Here is a 17278-nt window from a genome sequence, read left to right as displayed (position 1 = left end):
CAAATCAAGACAGAGAATCCATCCCCCGCCTCCTCAATCCAGGAAGGTAATACTCTGGGTCCCCTTCCCCTCAAATGGGTTGATAACAGTCCATTCCTCCGAGGAATTTTTTTGAAAATGAAAAGAATCGGTACATGTGAAGCCTGAGAATGGCAGGCAGTAAATGCTAACACGTCTGTGATTCTGAGTGTGACGACGACAAATTGAAAATTAAATAGTGTTTCCTCACCTGCCAGGCAATCGGGTTGCTCTCCCTTCACCTGAGCCTCCGACCGGGAGAGGCTTACCCAGTGGTCTGCCGGTAAATGCGTAACCACGGGCTCTTCGGGGCGGGGGAGGGGGAAAGTCCTGACTTGTAGCGTGGACCCGTTTCTGTGGTGCAACTACAGCCATCTCCCATTCATTTTGTTCCACATGAAGACTTGCATTTTCAAACCGGAGCTCTGGAACCCCATCCTATATAATAAAAGCCTAATATGCTAAGTGTCCAACTGTTCCTTTGACCATTTGACCAGTCGCTATGATGCTCACTGACCACCAGGGGGCAGATGCTCCGACTGGTAGGTTAGCTTGCTGCTGGAGTCTGGCCGATCTCCCTCTGTCCCTCCCCGGCCTCTAAAATATTTCTTCTAATTAACTTCCTTTCAATGTGCACGAATCCATGCACCGGGCCTATAGTTAATTTATATATACAGTGTAAGAAGACAGCTGACCCATGCAACTCAATCTTATTGGCAAAAGTGGAGAAAAGGCTGTGTTAAACTATACTCAATAGCAGTAGAACCTGGAGTATTTCGTGATTTCCCCAGGAAGGAGGCTGACACTGGCACTGCGACATGCAAGCTGTGTGGCCTTGGCTGAGTGTCTGCACCTCTCTGAGATCAGTTCCTCTTTGGGAAATCAGGGCTGGCAGTGAATCCTGAGAAATATCACCAGGGGCGTGGTCTGGGTACCAACCCTTTCCCCATCGTCGTCTGTGAGCAGGGAAAATCTACGACAGTGGAAAACACTATCTTGCCTTCTCAATGGAGACTCAGAAAGCTAGCCAGCATTTAAAAATAGAAATAGAGCCCTAACTGGCTTGGCTCAGTGGAAAGAGCATCGGCCTGCGGACTGAAGGGTCCCAGGTTCGATTCCAGTCAAGGGCACATGCCTGGGTGGTGGGCTTGATCTCCAGTAGGGGGTGTGCAGGAGGCAGCCAATCAATGATTCTCTCTCATCATTGATGTTTCTATCTCTCTTTCCCTCTCCCTTGCTCTCTGAAATCAATAAAGATATATATTTTAAAATAAATAAATAAATAGAAATAGAATAAAAAAGCATGATGCAGGACAGGGTGGTATTTCACGAAACTATGTTGCTGATGTGAAATGACTTCTGAATGTTCCTCAGGAAAGTTTGGAAGCCACTGGTCGAGGGCTCCCAGCTTGGTACCCTGATAACTGACCCTTCACCTCGGGGAGTCACTCCCTTTGTCCTAAAGCAAACATGTCGGGTTCCGGCCGCGCTGGCCTACAGCAATCCGCCGCCAGGTGGCGCCCGTGTCCCGCCGTGAGCGGGTTCTGCTCTGTCTTCAGACTGTCTCTGAAGATGTGCTTTTTCCTGAAAATTCCTTAGAAATGGAATCATACAATCCTCGTTTGTGCAAAATACTCTTGTATGGATCACATGTGGATCGTACAATCCAGCGATTCCACTTGGACAGATTCCATCCGGAGACCCACTCAATGCACAGGCGGTTTTAGCAGCAGTGTCTGCAGTATCTACAGTGAGCTACACAAGGCTCTCTTACAGGAACTTAACTAAAAGGTAACCCACAGGGCAGCGAAAAAGAACAGGTGACACCTGCAACCCCCCTGGGTTCATCTTTCTTTCTCTGAATGAAGCAAGATACAGAAATATCAGCCAAAACAGAAAATACGATATTCGGGGATTTAAGCACAGGTGGTGAATACAAAGATGAGCGAGGGGACGGATAATCTAAAATGTAAGACAGTGGCTTCCTATTGGGGGTCAGAGGGCATCACCTGTAAGGGCCAGAAAGAACTGCCTGGCATTTCATGAAAAACGTGTGTAGACATGGATGGTGGGGGTGTGGCCGTCACCTTATTGACTTTTAACTTTGTGTGTACATTTTCATACGCTTTGGGTAGTCACATTTCCCAATCTTTATTTTATTATTATTAAAATAAGTGAACTATATGTTTTTCAATGTTTACTGATTTTAGAGAGAGAAAGGAAGAGAGGGACAGAGTGAAACATGCATTTGTTGTTCCGCTGATTCACGCATTCATTGGTTGATTCTTGTATGTGCCCTGACTGAGGATCGAACCTAAACCTTGGCGTATCGGGACGATGCTCTAACCAACTGAGCTACCCGGCCAGGGTTCATTTCCCAATCTTTTTTTTTAAAATATATTTTATTGATTTTTTACAGAGAGGAAGGGAGAGGGATAGAGAGTTAGAAACATCGAAGAGAGAAACATCGATCAGCTGCCTCCTGCACACCCCCTACTGGGGATGTGCCCGCAACCAAGATACATGCCCTTGACCGGAATCGAACCTGGGACCCTTCAGTCTGCAGGCCGACGCCCTATCCACCGAGCCAAACCAGCTAGGGCATCATTTCCCAATCTTTAAAAAATTGAAAGAACAAAGGAAACCGTCAACAAAATGAAAAGACTGAAAAAAAAAACAAAAAAAAAACCCCAACAACAGTGAATGGAAAAACAACAATCCACTGAATGGGAGAACATATTCACCAATGATAGATCTGATAAGGGATTAATATTCAAAACTTATAAAGAACTTATATATAACAACACCAACACACCACCACACACACACACACACACACACACACACACACACACACACAATAATCCAATTAAAAATGGGCAAAGAATGTGACTAGGCACCTCTCCAAAGAGGACATCCAGATGGCCAATAGACATGTGAAAAGATGTTCAGCATCACTAATCATCAGATAAATGCAAATTAAAACCACAATGAGATATCAGAATGGCTATCATCAATAAATCAGCAGACAAGTGCTGGTGAGGATGTGGAGAAAAGGGAACCCTCAAGCACTGTTGGTGGGAAAGCAGATTGGTGCAGCCACTGCGGAAAACAGTGTGGAGTTTTCTCAAAAAATTAAAAATGGAACTGCTTTATGACTCAGTGAATCCACCTGTAGGAATATATCCAAAGAAACCTGAGACACTAATTCAAAAGAATGCATGCACCCCTATGTCCATTGCAGCATTATCTGCAATAGCCAAGATCTGCAAACAGCCCAAGTGCCCATCAGTAGGTGAGTGGATAAAAAAGCTGTGGTACATGTACTCAGTGGGATACTATGCAGCTGTAAAAAAAAGAGGAAATCTTACTTTTTATGACAGCTTGTAGGAACTTGGAGATGATTATGTTAAGCGAAATAAGCCAGTCAGAGAAAGACAAATACTGTGTGATCTCACTTATATGTGGAAGCTGATGAACAAAATAAACCAGCAAACAAAATAGGGCCAGAGGCATGGATACATGGAACAGACGGACAGATCTCCAGAGGGGATGGAGGGTGGGGCACTGGAAGAGATTAGCCAAAGAACATTTATGCATGTGGGCATAGCTCATGGATACAGACAACAATGTGGTGAAGGCTGGGGGGGGGGGGGGCCACCAGGGACTGGTGGGTAGAGGGGAGCAAAGGGGAGCAAATGGGAGATATCTGTAATAGTGTCAACAATTGAAAAAAAAAAAAAGATGAAGGTTAAAAGCTTTCCACAGATCTTATCTTCACAGGCTTTCTTTCCAGTGTGTGTGAAGTGCCCCATCTCTGTAAGATGCAAGAGTTAACGGAAGACTTTCCCCTGTCCGATATCTTATTGAGCTCCCTTCCAATATGTCCTCCCCACTCATTCAGGATTTTTAAAAAATATATATTTTATTGACTTTTTACAGAGAGGAAGGGATAGGGATAGAGAGTAAGAAACATCGATGAGAGAGAAACATCGATCAGCTGCCTCTTGCACACCCCCTACTGGGGATGTGCCTGCAACCAAGGTACATGTCCCTGACCGGAATCGAACCTGGGACCCTTCAGTCCGCAGGCCGACGCTCTATCCACTGAGCCACACCGGTTTTGGCTCATTCAGGATTTTTTTTTTTTTTTAAATATATTTTATTGATTTTCTACAGAGAGGAAGGAAGAGGGATAGAGAGTTAGAAACATCGATGAGAGAGAGACATCAATCAGCTGCCTCTTGCACACCCCCTACTGAGGATGTGTCTGCAACCAAGGTACATGCCCTTGACCGGAATCAAACCTGGGACCCTTCAGTCCACAGGCCGACACTCTATCCACTGAGCCAAACCGGTTTCGGCTCATTCAGGATTTTGAGAAAAGCAAAGCTTTCTCCACATCCCTCTCCTTCCGAGGGCCTCTCTTAGCTGTGCTTCTTCAGATGTCTCTTAAGTGATGAACTATTCGTGTAGCCTTGTCCACACTCCATACACTTATAGGGCCTCTCTCCAGTGTGAAGCCTGGAATGTATGGTCAGATTCCAGGACTTATGGAAGGCTCTCCCACATTCCTTACATTTATGGGACTTCTGCGCAATGTGTCTGTATACATGCCTATTGAGGTGGAGGGAGTATCGAAAGGCTTGCCCACATTCCTTACACTCATAGGGTTTCACTCCAGTGTGAATGCTCACGTGTTTCATAAAGAATGCGTGATAAGCATAGGATTTCCCACAGTCTTGACATTTATAGTTTTTCTCTCCATTCCGCGTACTCCTGTGGGACCCGGCATCTGGAACGTGGGCGAAGGTTTTCCCACTTGGTTTATTCTTGTTCTTTGTCGGCGCCGTGTAAGATTGCACCTGCACGGCAGGCATCGAGCTCCTCCGGAAGATGTTTTCACACTCACTGGACTCGTACACTTGCTCTTGAGTCTCGTGTGCCCTAAGGACACAGTCTTCCAGGAAGACTGTCCCCCATGGCCCCCATTCATAGACATTTACCTCCAGAAATGGTTTATCAGGTGCACGAAGCACGTGATTGCGATTCTTGACCCATGTGACTGGTGGCCGCTCTGCTGGCGTTCTCACACGTGGAGCTGACCGAATGCTCTGCCACAGTCCTCTATCGTCCTGGCTGTCTCCAGAGGTTTTGTGATGACTCCTTAAGACACAGTTTGGATTCAAAACATTTTGGGGGATGTGTTTTCTTGTGGAATTTCCCTGTGAAGGCACAAGCTTTGAGCTGGGCTCAGGGTTCTCCCTCGTTTCACAGACTTGAACCAGACAGCCGTCTTCTTCTTGGGCAACCGCCATGCGCCTCCCTTTCTGCCCCCTCCGCCTGTGTGGCTCCTCTGCTTGGTGGCCTTCCAAGTCTCCTCCTGAAGTGGGATCGTTGCCTGTCAAACACACTCTGTTGGCTTCACGAATTGTGTTTTTAGCAAGAATGTCCTGCTGAGAGGCTGCGTCTTTGGTTTTCTGTCGAATCACCTCGCCTGAAATACAGTGCACAGAAGTTAAGTGCTTCGTTGAAAGTAAAGATGGGCTGGAGAGGGTAAAACAGGTGAATGGCCGTGTGGGCTTCTTTCCTTTTTAAATAAGCTTTAAAGTTGTTTTTATTGACTTTAGAGAGAGTAAGAGAGAGAGATAGAGAGATAGAAACATCTATGAGAGAAACATCGATCGGCTGCCTCCTGCACGCCCCCTACTGGGGATTCAGCGCAAAACCCAGACATGTGCCCTGACTGGGAATTGAACCACGACCTCCTAGTTCAGTGGTCGGCAAATTGCGGCTCATGAGCCACATGCGGCTCACGAGCCGCGGTTTGCCGCTCTGTTGACTAATGAGTTTGCCAACCACTGGACTAGACTAAATGTTACCGTGTAGTTGGAAGCTGTGAGGATTAGGCAATTGTGGCATATTGTGTGCAAAGAGGTAAAAGGTAGTATATGACAGTGGTCGGCAAACTCATTAGTCAACAGAGCCACGGTTTGCCGACCACTGTCCTAGTTCATGGGCTGACAACTCTCAACTACTGAGCCACATCAGCCAGGCTAATATGCTTTTAAAAAAATTGATTTCAGGCCGAAACCGGTTTGGCTCAGTGGATAGAGCGTCGGCCTGCAGACTGAAAGGTCCCAGGTTCGATTCCGGTCAAGGGCATGTGCCTTGGTTGCGGGCACGTCCCCAGTAGGGGGTGTGCAAGAGGCAGCTGACCGATGTTTCTCTCTCATCGGATGTTTCTAACTCTCTATTCCCTATCACTTCCTCTCTGTAAAAAATCAATAAAAATATATTTAAAAAAGGAGGCAAAAAAAAAAAAAATTGATTTCAGCCCTCGCCGGCTTGGCTCAGTGGATAGAGCGTCAGCCTTCGGACTAAAGGGTCTCTGGTTCGATTCCGGCCAAGAGCACATGCCAGGGTTGCGGGCTCGATCCCCAGTAGGGGGTGGGCTGGAGGCAGCTGATCAATGATTTGCTCTTTCTCTCATCATTGATGTATCTATATCTCTCTCCTTCTCCCTTCCTCTCTGATATCAATATATATATATATTTGATTTCAGCCCTGGCTGGTGTTGCTCAGTGGTTAGAGCATTGCCTGTGAACAGAGGGTCTCAGGTTCGATTCCCGGTCAGCGGGCCCCTAGGTTTGCTTTCGGCTGCTGAGTTTCCCCACTCAGACTCTCTCTGGGTGCATTCCTTTTCCGCAAATAAATTCTCACCGGCTTTGGCTGCTGTTTCTCTCTTGTTTGAATTCTTTCCTACAAGAAGACAAGGACTGTGGACACAGTACGGTCTCCGGCCGGAGGCCACCTGCTCACCGCGGACCACATTTCCAGTTCCACGGGGGCGACCCTGGTCCACCAGCAGCAGCCGTGTCTCTGGACCGCAACAAGCCGGGCCCCACTTCCGCTGCCTCCTGACCACGGGAGGCCGCTCCCCTCCGGGCGCAGGCAGGGGCCCTTACCCACGGAGGCCAGGTTCCGGATGTTCTCCAGCATCACGTCCCGGTAGAGGTCCCGCTGCTCCGGGGCCAGCAGGGTCCACTCCTCCTTGGTGAAGTTCAAGGCCACATCCGTGAAGGTCACCGCGTCCTGAAAGGAAACACCCTTTTGGGCTCATTGGGGCGCCCTTACAGGTTGAACTGTGTCCCCTCCCAAAGACGTGTTGCAATCCTAGCCCCCAGGCCCTTGAATGCGAACTGATTTGCAAACAGGCCCTTTGCGGAGGCAAAGGAATTAAGATGAGGTCACACAGGAGGAGGGCGGGCTCCTGGGACGAGGGAATCGGGACAGACCCACAGAGGGAAGGCGTCACAGGACAACGGAAGTGGAGACGGGAGTGATGTGTCTACAAGCCAGGGAGTGCAAGGACCGGCTGCTGTACACAGGGTGTCCCCAAAACACGTCCGCACACGCCGGCAGCTGGTCGCTCAGTGGAGGGTTCTTTCCTTTCAGCCAGACTGAGCTTGGCGCAAAGGAAATTCATCCTAAAATGCTACTGGAAGTTTGAAAACGCAGTTAAGTACGCACACTGCCTCTATAATTATTCCAAGTGTGTGTACAGCCCTAACCAGTTTGGCTCAGTGGATAGAGCGTTGGCCTTCAGACTCAAGGGTCCCAGGTTCGATTCCGGTCAAGGGCATGTACCTTGGTTGTGGGCACATCCCCAGTGGGGAGTGTGCAGGAGGCAGCTGATCGATGTTTCTCTCTCTCGATGTTTCTAACTCTCTATCCCTCTCCCTTCCTCTCTGTGAAGATCAATGGAATATACTAAAAAAAAAAAAAAAAAAAAAAAAAAAAAGAAATGTGACACTCAAGTAAAGTGATCAAATGCTTGTCGTCTTAGACGTTAAGGCAGATAATCTAGGTTTACCCAGCAGTCTCTCAGGTGGAAATGTCAGACTTGGATGACATGGAATGCAAAGTCAAAAATGGTTCTCTCTCTCTCTCTCTCGTTTACCGTTTTAACTCACTGAGAAACCTTGTACTCTAAAAATCCTATCCTCTTGCCCTAAAAAGTTTGGCTCAGTGGATAGAGCATCTGCCTGCCCGGTTCTGGGCTCAGTCCTCAGGAGGGGACGTGCAGGAGGCAGCCGATCAATGGTTCTCTCTCATCATTGATATTGATGTTTCTCTCTCTCTCCTTTCCTCGCTGAAATATCTATCTATATATAATAAAAATTCTAGCCTAGTAAAACGTGGCTGTTTCATATCAGCAGAAAGGGACATCCCACCCTTGCCTGGGGCATCTAAGTCCCTGGCCCAGAGAAGCGGGGTTTCCGAGAAGCGGGCGGCACTCCACCGCCATCTGAGTTTGTGGTTTCCCGGGAAACAGCCCGACGGGATGATAACGGCCCAGGGCTCGGCCGGCGCCGAGCTAAGGGTCTCAGGTCTCAGGCTTCGTTGAACCGGACCCTTCCCCGCAGTGAATGGCCCCGGCGCCCCGGGATCAGGGGGGCTCCTGTGCAGCGCAACCTCCACGCCATACAGCCGGGGCCCCGGTTTCGTCCCCGGCGGCCTCCCGCGCTCAGCGCGTCCTTTTACAAACTCGCTCCGCGGGGGTCTCCGTTCACCCGTCGGACCAAACTCAAACCGCGACGCCCCGTCCCCGGAGGAGCGCGGGCAGCCCGCTCTGCCGGCGGGAGCCTCCCCGCGCCCCCCTCACCGGCTCCAGCGCGGGCGCACGTGCTGGATCCAAAGCGCACCGCTCCGCGCCGCTGCCCTGGGGTCTCCAGGGTCAAGGGCGCTTTGCAAGGTGGTGGCACCCCCGCCCCGCTCCGCCCCAAGGTGAGGGCGACTCGGGCGCAGCACGTGGGCCGCTCCCGGCCTCCCCCGGGTCCCCCTGGGCTTGGGCAGCCCCGGCTCCCGGCCGCCCCGCCCCGCCCCGGGCTGGAGCCGCCGCGCGGGGGGCGCACTCACCATCCCGCAGCACCGGCTTCCGGCGCGGCGCACGCGCTCCTTCAGGCGCCGGAGGGCAGCGGAGCGGCGAACGGGAGCCCTGGAACCGAACAAACCAGAAGAATCAAATAAACCGATACCAACACCCCGCCCCCGCCCCGGAGGGGTCCGGGACCGAGGGGCGTCCCGCCCAGGCAAGGCGTCCCTGCTTCCCACTCCCTTCATCCAGAGGGACCGGTTAGGGGGTGAGGGGGAGGAGGAGGAGCCTCACAGGAAGGGGGCTCTCCCCCCCACCCCCCCACCCTCCGCCTCCCCGGGGACCGCACCCCTGCCCTCCCTGCGGACCTGCCCTCTGGGAGCGCAGGGCCTGACCCCGCCCCCAGCAGATTTGCAGATCGCAGGCCCTCGGGCGCTTCCCGGCGCGGGGCGTTCCCGCGTCTTCCCTGCCTCCGGGCCGCGGACCCTCACCGTCTCCGTCTCCGGCCCCAGAGGCGCTCGGTCCTCCCCAACTTTCGGTCTTTGTGGCCTAAATGCGTGGTGGGCGTGGTTGCTTCTCCACGGGTTTTATTTGATAAGAACCCAGCGAAGTCGCTTAGCAAGGGAGCTGCTCAGACTTCATCAGGGACAACGAATGACACACCTCACTCGGCTTTGATAGCAAAGCAATCTTATTTCATTTAAAAAATATATTTTTATTGATTTCAGAGAGGAAGGGAGAGGGAGAGAGAAACATCTATGATGAGAGAGAATCATTGATCAGCTGCCTCCTGGACGCCCTCTCCTGGGGATGGAGCAGCAACCCAGCATGTGCCCTTGACCGGAATCAAACCTGGGACCCTTCAGTCCTCAGGCTGAAGCTCTATCCACTGAGCCAAACCAGCTAAGACAAGCAATCTTATTCTTAAAGACTTGATTTTTGTCATAATTTGAATCATATCAAAACAATATACATTTTTTAAATGAAACGTCTCTTCATTTCTACTAATGCAATTCTACCTTAAAGCCTATGTTGTCTAATATTGATATATACCTTGTTAATAAACAAAATTCAGCTCTAGCTGGTTTGGCTCAGTGGATAGCGCAAGGCCCGCAGGTCCGTACAGGAGGCAACCAATCCATGTGTTTCTCTCTGTCTCTCCCCCTTCCCTTCCACTCTCTCTAAAAATCAATGGAAAAATATCCTTAGGTGAGGGTTAACAACAACAAACACACACACACACACACACACACACACACACACACACAAAACAAATAAACAAAATCCAACCGACTAAATTTGAAGATCTAATTGGCTTTATTAGATCTCAAGCGATTCATGAATAGGGCCGTATCCCAGCTAGCAACTAAAAAAGAAGGTTGTAAAAATGGAAAGTTTTTATAGGCAAAAAGAGGGTGGTGACCAATAAATTATTTAACAGGGTATAGGATATTAAAAAAAACCAAAACACCTCACACGCCCTAGCTGATTTGGCTCAGTGGATAGAGCGTTGGCCTGAAGGGTCCTGGGTTGGATTCCGGCCAAGGGCACATGCCTGGGATGAGGGCTTGCTCCCCAGTAGGGGGCGTGCAGGAGGCAGCCAATCAATGATTCTCTCCATCATTGATGTTTCTATATCTCTCTCCCTCTCCCTTCTTCTCTGAAATCAGCATGATTTATATATTTATAAAATATATAAAATATATATTTTAAAATATATTTTGAAAACATTTCATTAACTACCAAGAATTAAAAATAAGAATATCCTAACAGAACTTAGAGTGTAAAATATTAATCGTTTCGTAGTTAAGCGTGCTACAGGCAGAGGCAGTTTCAGTTCTCCTTCTGGCCAGCCTCAACCGCAGGAGTGTAGCAGATGCCGAGTCAGACACGGCCTCCAACATCCTGTCCCCAGGCATCAGCAAGAAAACCCACAGAGAGAGAAAAGCGCCAGACACTGACACACAGGAAAGAGAATATCAAAACCCCCGGAGAGCTGAAGTGGGAAGTGGCTCGTCACCAGAATTCCTTAGTTCCCCTCTTCCCACGACCCCCTTACAAACGCCCTTTGCCTACCCTGAGACGTTGAGATGGTTGTTAAGGCATGAGCCTGCCATCCTCTCAGGTTTTCGGCACCCGGATAAACCACTTTCCCTCCATCACACCTGTGTGGTGTGTTTGGCATCATGGCAGCAGGCAAAGGAACTGGAGGCTCATTTAGGCTGGTTTCAATTATACGCCCTACCCTCACACATGCATAGCCTCTCCCCTTACCAGCATCGCTCATCAAAATGCCGCTTCTTCTTCTTCTTCTAACCAGAGATGAACCTACATTGACACATCATAATCACACCAAATCCATAGTTTACCTTGGGGTGGTCTTCCTGAGAACCACAGTCTCCAGTCTTGGGCAAAGAGAGAAAGCGCTCTCCCTGAGTTGACTTATGTAGCTGGAAGGCTCCGCCCCTTATCTTTGATTGGTCAGCTCTTCAATCCTAATCCACACCTGTTTGTCTTGGGTCTAGAGATTGGGATCGGGCCTAAACTGGCAGTCGGACATGCCCCGAGGGTTCCTGGATTGGAGACGGTACAGGCTGGGCTGAGGGGACACCCCCCCACCCTGCCCGTGCACAAATTTCGTGCACCAAGCCTCTAGTCTACAATAAGACTTGACTTTGGCTGGCTCGTGGGTCAAAAGGATGGGAAACGCCATACCATAATCATTTTGCAACGGATGCGTATATCAAATCATCACATGGTGCATCTTAAACATACATATGCTTATCTTATCTGCATATCTTATGCTTATCTTATCTGCCAGTAATACCTTATTAAACCAGGGAGAAAAACAGTATAGGCTGCCCTGACCGGTTTGGCTCAGTGGATAGAGCTTCAGCCTTCGGACTGAAGGGTCCCGGGTTCAATTCTGGTCAAGGGCACATGCCCACGTTGCAGGCTCGATCCCCAGTGGGGGGCGTGCAGGAGGCAGCCAATCAATGGTCCTCTCTCATCATTGATGTTTCTATCTCTCTCCCTCTCCCTTCCTCTCTGAAAGCAATAAAAAATATATTTTTAAAAAGTATATGCCACCCCCAAGAGATGCCACTTTGGCACAAGGATTATTCAGAGCGGACGGCAAGTGAGCATGGAGATGCAGGACATTTGCTGGCCTCACCTTATCTGCCGGGCAGCCGGGCATATGTTCCTCTTTGAAGAAGGTGCCCATCCCCCACCCAGAACCAGGGAGGGAAGAGACTCCTGCCTGAACACCTGCAGGAACGGACTCACTAAAATAGTCTTTCACTCGCCCCGCCCTCCCTCACTGTTTCCTGTTCCTTGAAGCCCGACCCTCTTTCCTTTGTTCCAGGGAATGTGAGCCCCGAGCCGCCTGCTCCTGTGTGCCACGTCTTTTCTGTGAACCCCTGAACATGTAACTGTGAATAAAAAGTGTGCGCCTGTTCTCCTGTTAATTGTCTTTTGTCCGTTTCATTCACAGGCCCCAGACACCCAACCGAAGAGGAAGAGGACAAGATTTTGTGGACGAAAGGGGCCACATGCTGACCTGACAAGCTCAGGGGAGGCCTGCACGGCGGTCTTGCAAACTCAGAGACCTAAAGGAACCACAAAGCATGGTCTGAAATTAAACTTTAACTAAACGCAGTTATGGTGGGCAGTTACGTCCTAGGCTGGTATCTTCACTGACAAGGTCAATCTTTACCTTAACTGAGCCTATCTGTCTTTTTGCATCTATGATAACATCTATGAAATGTCTGGGTAACTTGTAACTTCCCTTTTTCTGGAGCCCCTGGGGCACAACCAACTGTGGTGGGCGCCAGGACAGATGCCACAAATTCCTTCATTATCGTGTTAATTGTTCCTGTATCCACCTAAGTATGTGTCCGTCATTTTACTTTTTATCCAATCCCAGGGGTTTCCCCCTCCTCCTCCTTTGTTTATCCCACCTCCTTAATCTATCACCAATGAGTTTCATGTAACCCACCTACGTCCCTCCTTTGATGGCAATGTATAAATACAGATGTAGCCTGCCATTCTCCGCAGCATTATCTCAATTGTTGAGGTTATGCTTCCCGGCATATGTCGACAGTTTGGCTCAAATAAACTCACAAAAATTCTTTACAGGTTTCAATGGTTTTTTTACGTTAACAATTTTCCTCCTCAACATGGGAAAATGGTTCAAGAAATCACAAATGGGGCCTGGCCAGGTGGCTCAGTTGGTTAGAGCTTCGTCCCGATACCCCAAGGTTGCAGGTTCGATCCCCGATCAGGGCACATGCAAGAAGCAACCTATGAATGCATAAACAAGTGGAACAACAATCAGTCTCTCTCTCTCTCTCTCTCTCTCTCTCTCTCTCTCTCTCAATGAACAAATAAATTAAAAAAGAAATCACAAATGGGACAGATCCTGTAATTCTGTTCTGTAGTGACTGAGTATACTTTGAAAAATGGAAAACAGTCTTAGCCGGTTTGGCTCAGTGGATAGAGCGTTGGCCTGCAGACTGAAGGGTCCCTGGTTCAATTCCAGTCAAGGGCGCTTGCCCGGATTGTGGGCAGGATCCCCAGAGTGGGGCGTGCAGGAGGCAGCCGATCAAGGATTCCTTCTCATCATTGATGATTCTCTCTCTCTCCTTCTCTTTCCTCTCTCTTAAGTTGGCAGGCTAGTGAGTGGGTCAAGAGGAAATCAGTAAAAACATATTTTAAAAAAAGAAAAGAAACTGCTCCACTTTGAAAATGAAGAGGCTTGCCAAAACCGGTTTGGCTCAGTGGATAGAGCGTCGGCCTGCGGACTGAAAGGTCCCAGGTTCGATTCCGGTCAAGGGCATGTACCTTGGTTGCGGGCACATCCCCAGTAGGGGGTGTGCAAGAGGCAGCTGATCGATGTTTCTCTCTCATCGATGTTTCTAACTCTCTATCCCTCTCCCTTCTTCTCTGTAAAAAATCAATAATAAAAAAAAAAAAAATGAAGAGGCAAGAAGTCCCCAGGGCAGTTTAGGATTTTCTCCTTCGGCATGACACCCCAAAGCTTTTCTTCCTTTTATATGTATAGTAGCTGACCTTGCTTTATGCTTAATGGCCGAGCTTCATTCTTAGGAACGGACTTATAAATGAACTCATTACTCCAAACGGAGGGGCTCAAAGCCATGCAGGTCTATTCTCTGGCAGCTCAGGGCTCAGAAGTCTGACACGGCCCTGACCAGTTTGGCTCAGTGGAAAGAGCGTTGGCCTGAAGGGTCCCAGGTTCGATTCTGGTCGGGGCATGTACCTTGGTTGCTGGCACATCCCCGGGGGGGGGTGGGGGGGGGGGGGGGGGCGGGGTGTGTGTGTGTGCAGGAGGCAGCTGATCATTGTTTCTAACTCTATCCCTCTCCCTTCTCTCTGTAAAATCAATAAAATATATTTAAGAAAAAGAAAAAAGTCATCTGACACAGCTCACTGGGCTCACCCCCCCCCCCCCCCCCCACCCCCGTGTCAGCAGGACTGGTTCCCTCTGGATGCTCTGGGGATGAGAGGTGATTTATAGAAAGAAATCTACATTTGGCTCCTGGCACAGATCACCTAAAACCCTTAGAATTTTCTGTGATGAGAACCACAAAGGTGACTTTTGTGGTTAATGAGGTGATTTTCATTTTTAAAAGATATTTTTATTGATTTCAGAGAGGGAGAGAGAGAGAAACATCAATGATGAGAGAGAATCATCAATCAGCTGCCTCCTGCACACCCCACACTGGGGATGGAGCCCACAACCCGGCCACGTGCCCTGACCAGGAACCCAACCCTCCTGGTTTGTAGGTGTCGCTCAACCACTGAGTCACGCTGGCGGGCAATGAGGTGATTTTGAGAGCGCCCCTAGGCAACGTAAGGGTGGGGCTGGTTGCCAGGGAACCAACCCTGTGACTGGAGGGCGGGATCGTGCAGTATGTGTGGGGCTGGGGCTGGAGGTTGGATCCGGGGCCAATGGCAGGGCTGCCGTGATGGTGCCTAATGAAGCCCCCACAGAAACCCAGGGGATGGGACGGGGTTTGGACAGCTGCCTGGCTGGTGGATGTGTGATGTGGCGGGAGGGGAGGGGGAGGGGGCTCTGAGCCCCTCCCACACCTGGCCCTCTGCGCCTCTCCTATCTGCCCCTTCCTGACTCAGATCCTTTTATAATAAACCGGCGATCTGGTAAGTAACACGTTTCTGAGTCCTGTGAGCTGCTCTAGTGTGGAGAGCGGCTACAGTGTTTGGACAGGTTCAAGCCTCGGACTGATGAGAGGGCACAGTCCTCTCATGGCCACGGGCAAGTCCCAGCTTGGAGGGCAGAGCCCTCCCAGCACAGTGATAGCCAACAGCTGGAGTTGTCAGCTTGAACCTACGGCCCGAACACGTGGCCCCACGTGCCTGAGTGATGTGGGCTTGATAGAGTTCAGGTGCACGTAGCTGAGTAGGATGGAAACTCACAAGAATGCTGTAAACATCTTGACCACACCCTTCCTTTGCCTCGTGGCATCTGCTATAAAATAAAGACTCGGCTTGTGGGCGTTGGCGCTGTCTCTCAGGAAGCAGCGTCCACCGAGACCCAGCTTTCATTCTCTCCTCTGTCTTTTCTAAGCCTTTCAGCCGCCCCCTCTCAGGGTCACCCTTGGCCGAGCTGGTGCGGCACACCCCAGCGAATGAATGGAACCCGAGGCGGGAGCTGTGGGAGCCTCTGACTTACAGCCAGTGAGTGAGAAGTCCAGGCGACAATGCCTGGTCTTCCACAAAACGAAAGACAGCCCACTGAACGAGAGAAGATGTCCATCAACAGCACGCCCAAGAGGGGCTAATATCCAAAATTTATAAAGAATTCGTACAACCCAACACCAAAAACACTCCCACAAAACAACAACCAATAATCCAATTTAAAAGTGGGCAGCGGCCGGTGTGGCGCAGAGGTGAGCATCCATTCATGAACCAAGAGGTCAGCTGTTCAGTTCCTGGTCAGGGCACCGGCCCGGGTTTCGGCCTCGATCCCCAGTAGGGGGGCGCGCAGGAGGCCGTCAGTCAATGTTTCTCATCCATGTTTCTGTCTCTGTCCTTCTCTCTTCCTCTCTCTCTAAACATAAAAAAAAAAACAAAAAACAAAACCAAAATCTATACCATGTTCATGAATCCAGTGTCCTGGTTGTGGGTAAAAGGGCACAATGCCATGGACACATGTGAAGACATGTATGTTGGTCTCAGCCTGTCAACAACCAATGTTGGGGCTGGACCAGCCCTTGGGGTTCTTATTATGATTGCAAGACACCCTTCAGCAATAACCATCAGGAGTAAGATACAGGTTTATTACTTCCAAGGCCTGGGAATTACATAGCACACCTGGGGCCACACAGCAAAGTCCTGGGGAGAGAGAGAGAGAGAGAGAGAGAGAGAGAGAGAGAGAGAGGAGCTGGGGTTCTCTATTAATTGGGGTCGAAGGTGGGAGGCCTAGGGCTCCATGGGCTCACCCTTCACCGGTGAACTTAAAACATACAAGGGGAACTAAAAGGCATAGGAAGAGAACACAAGGGAGTAGCCCAAATGTTCAGTTTTCTTTTTAATCCTCACCCGAGGATATATTTGTATTGACTTTATTTTAGACAGAGAGGAAGAGAGAGGGGAAGGGGGCGGGGGAGGGGGAGATTAGAGAGGATCAGACCTGCAACCTAGGCCTTTGAGAATCGAACTGGAAGCCTTTGGGTGTATGCGATGACGCTTCAACCAGCTGAGCCACCTGGCCAGGGTGACTTTAGTAACTATTTTGATGATGACAGATTCCATGTGTTACCTCAGATAACCCTCAAACTTGTGAGATGAATATATTATTCCCATTTTACAGATGAGGAGACTGAGGCACTGGCAGCTTAACAATCCTACAAATAACAATGAATTTTTTTTTAAAAAAAAATATATTTTATTGACTATTTTACAGAGAGGAAGGGAGAGGGATAGAGAATTAGAAACATCGATCAGCTGCCTCCTGCACACTCCCTACTGGGTATGTGCCTGCAACCAAGGTACATGCCCTTGACCTGAATAGCACCTGGGACCTTCAGCCAAACCAGTCAGGGCCAAATAACAATGAATTCTATAGAACATCCCAAGTCTTCCTCAACCACCTCCCCATTCATTTGCTAATGTCCTCTTTACCTCCTGGGCTGTTTTCCATTTTTCAAAGGACACTCAGTCACTACAGAACAGAATTACAGGAACTGTCCCCAATTCCTCCTTTATCACCCAAATTCCTGGTTATCACATCCTCTCCTAGGTCCCCGCACCTCCCATAGGTCTCTTTCTCTGAAACGCCCAAAATACCACCGCTCTTTTATCCGGAATAGCCTCCATCCACTTCATCAACATCATTCA

At 49.5% G+C, this 17278-nt stretch overlaps 1 protein-coding gene across 1 annotated transcript; it reads right to left on the bottom strand.

Annotated features, from left to right (window-relative positions):
- Nucleotides 1-4405: 4405 nt before the first annotated feature.
- Nucleotides 4406-12122, bottom strand: ZNF114 (zinc finger protein 114). Its single transcript, XM_054711140.1, is given in 6 exon segments — nt 4406-5202; nt 5302-5515; nt 6987-7113; nt 8937-8979; nt 11171-11208; nt 12072-12122. Coding segments are annotated over 6 exon segments (1230 nt in total). The 3' UTR covers nt 4406-4445.
- Between the last annotated feature and the right edge of the window lie 5156 nt (nt 12123-17278).

Source organism: Eptesicus fuscus, chromosome 21, assembly GCF_027574615.1.
Source record: "Eptesicus fuscus isolate TK198812 chromosome 21, DD_ASM_mEF_20220401, whole genome shotgun sequence".
In the NCBI taxonomy this organism is placed as follows: Eukaryota; Metazoa; Chordata; class Mammalia; order Chiroptera; family Vespertilionidae; genus Eptesicus; species Eptesicus fuscus.
This window is presented reverse-complemented; position numbering and strand designations above follow the sequence as displayed.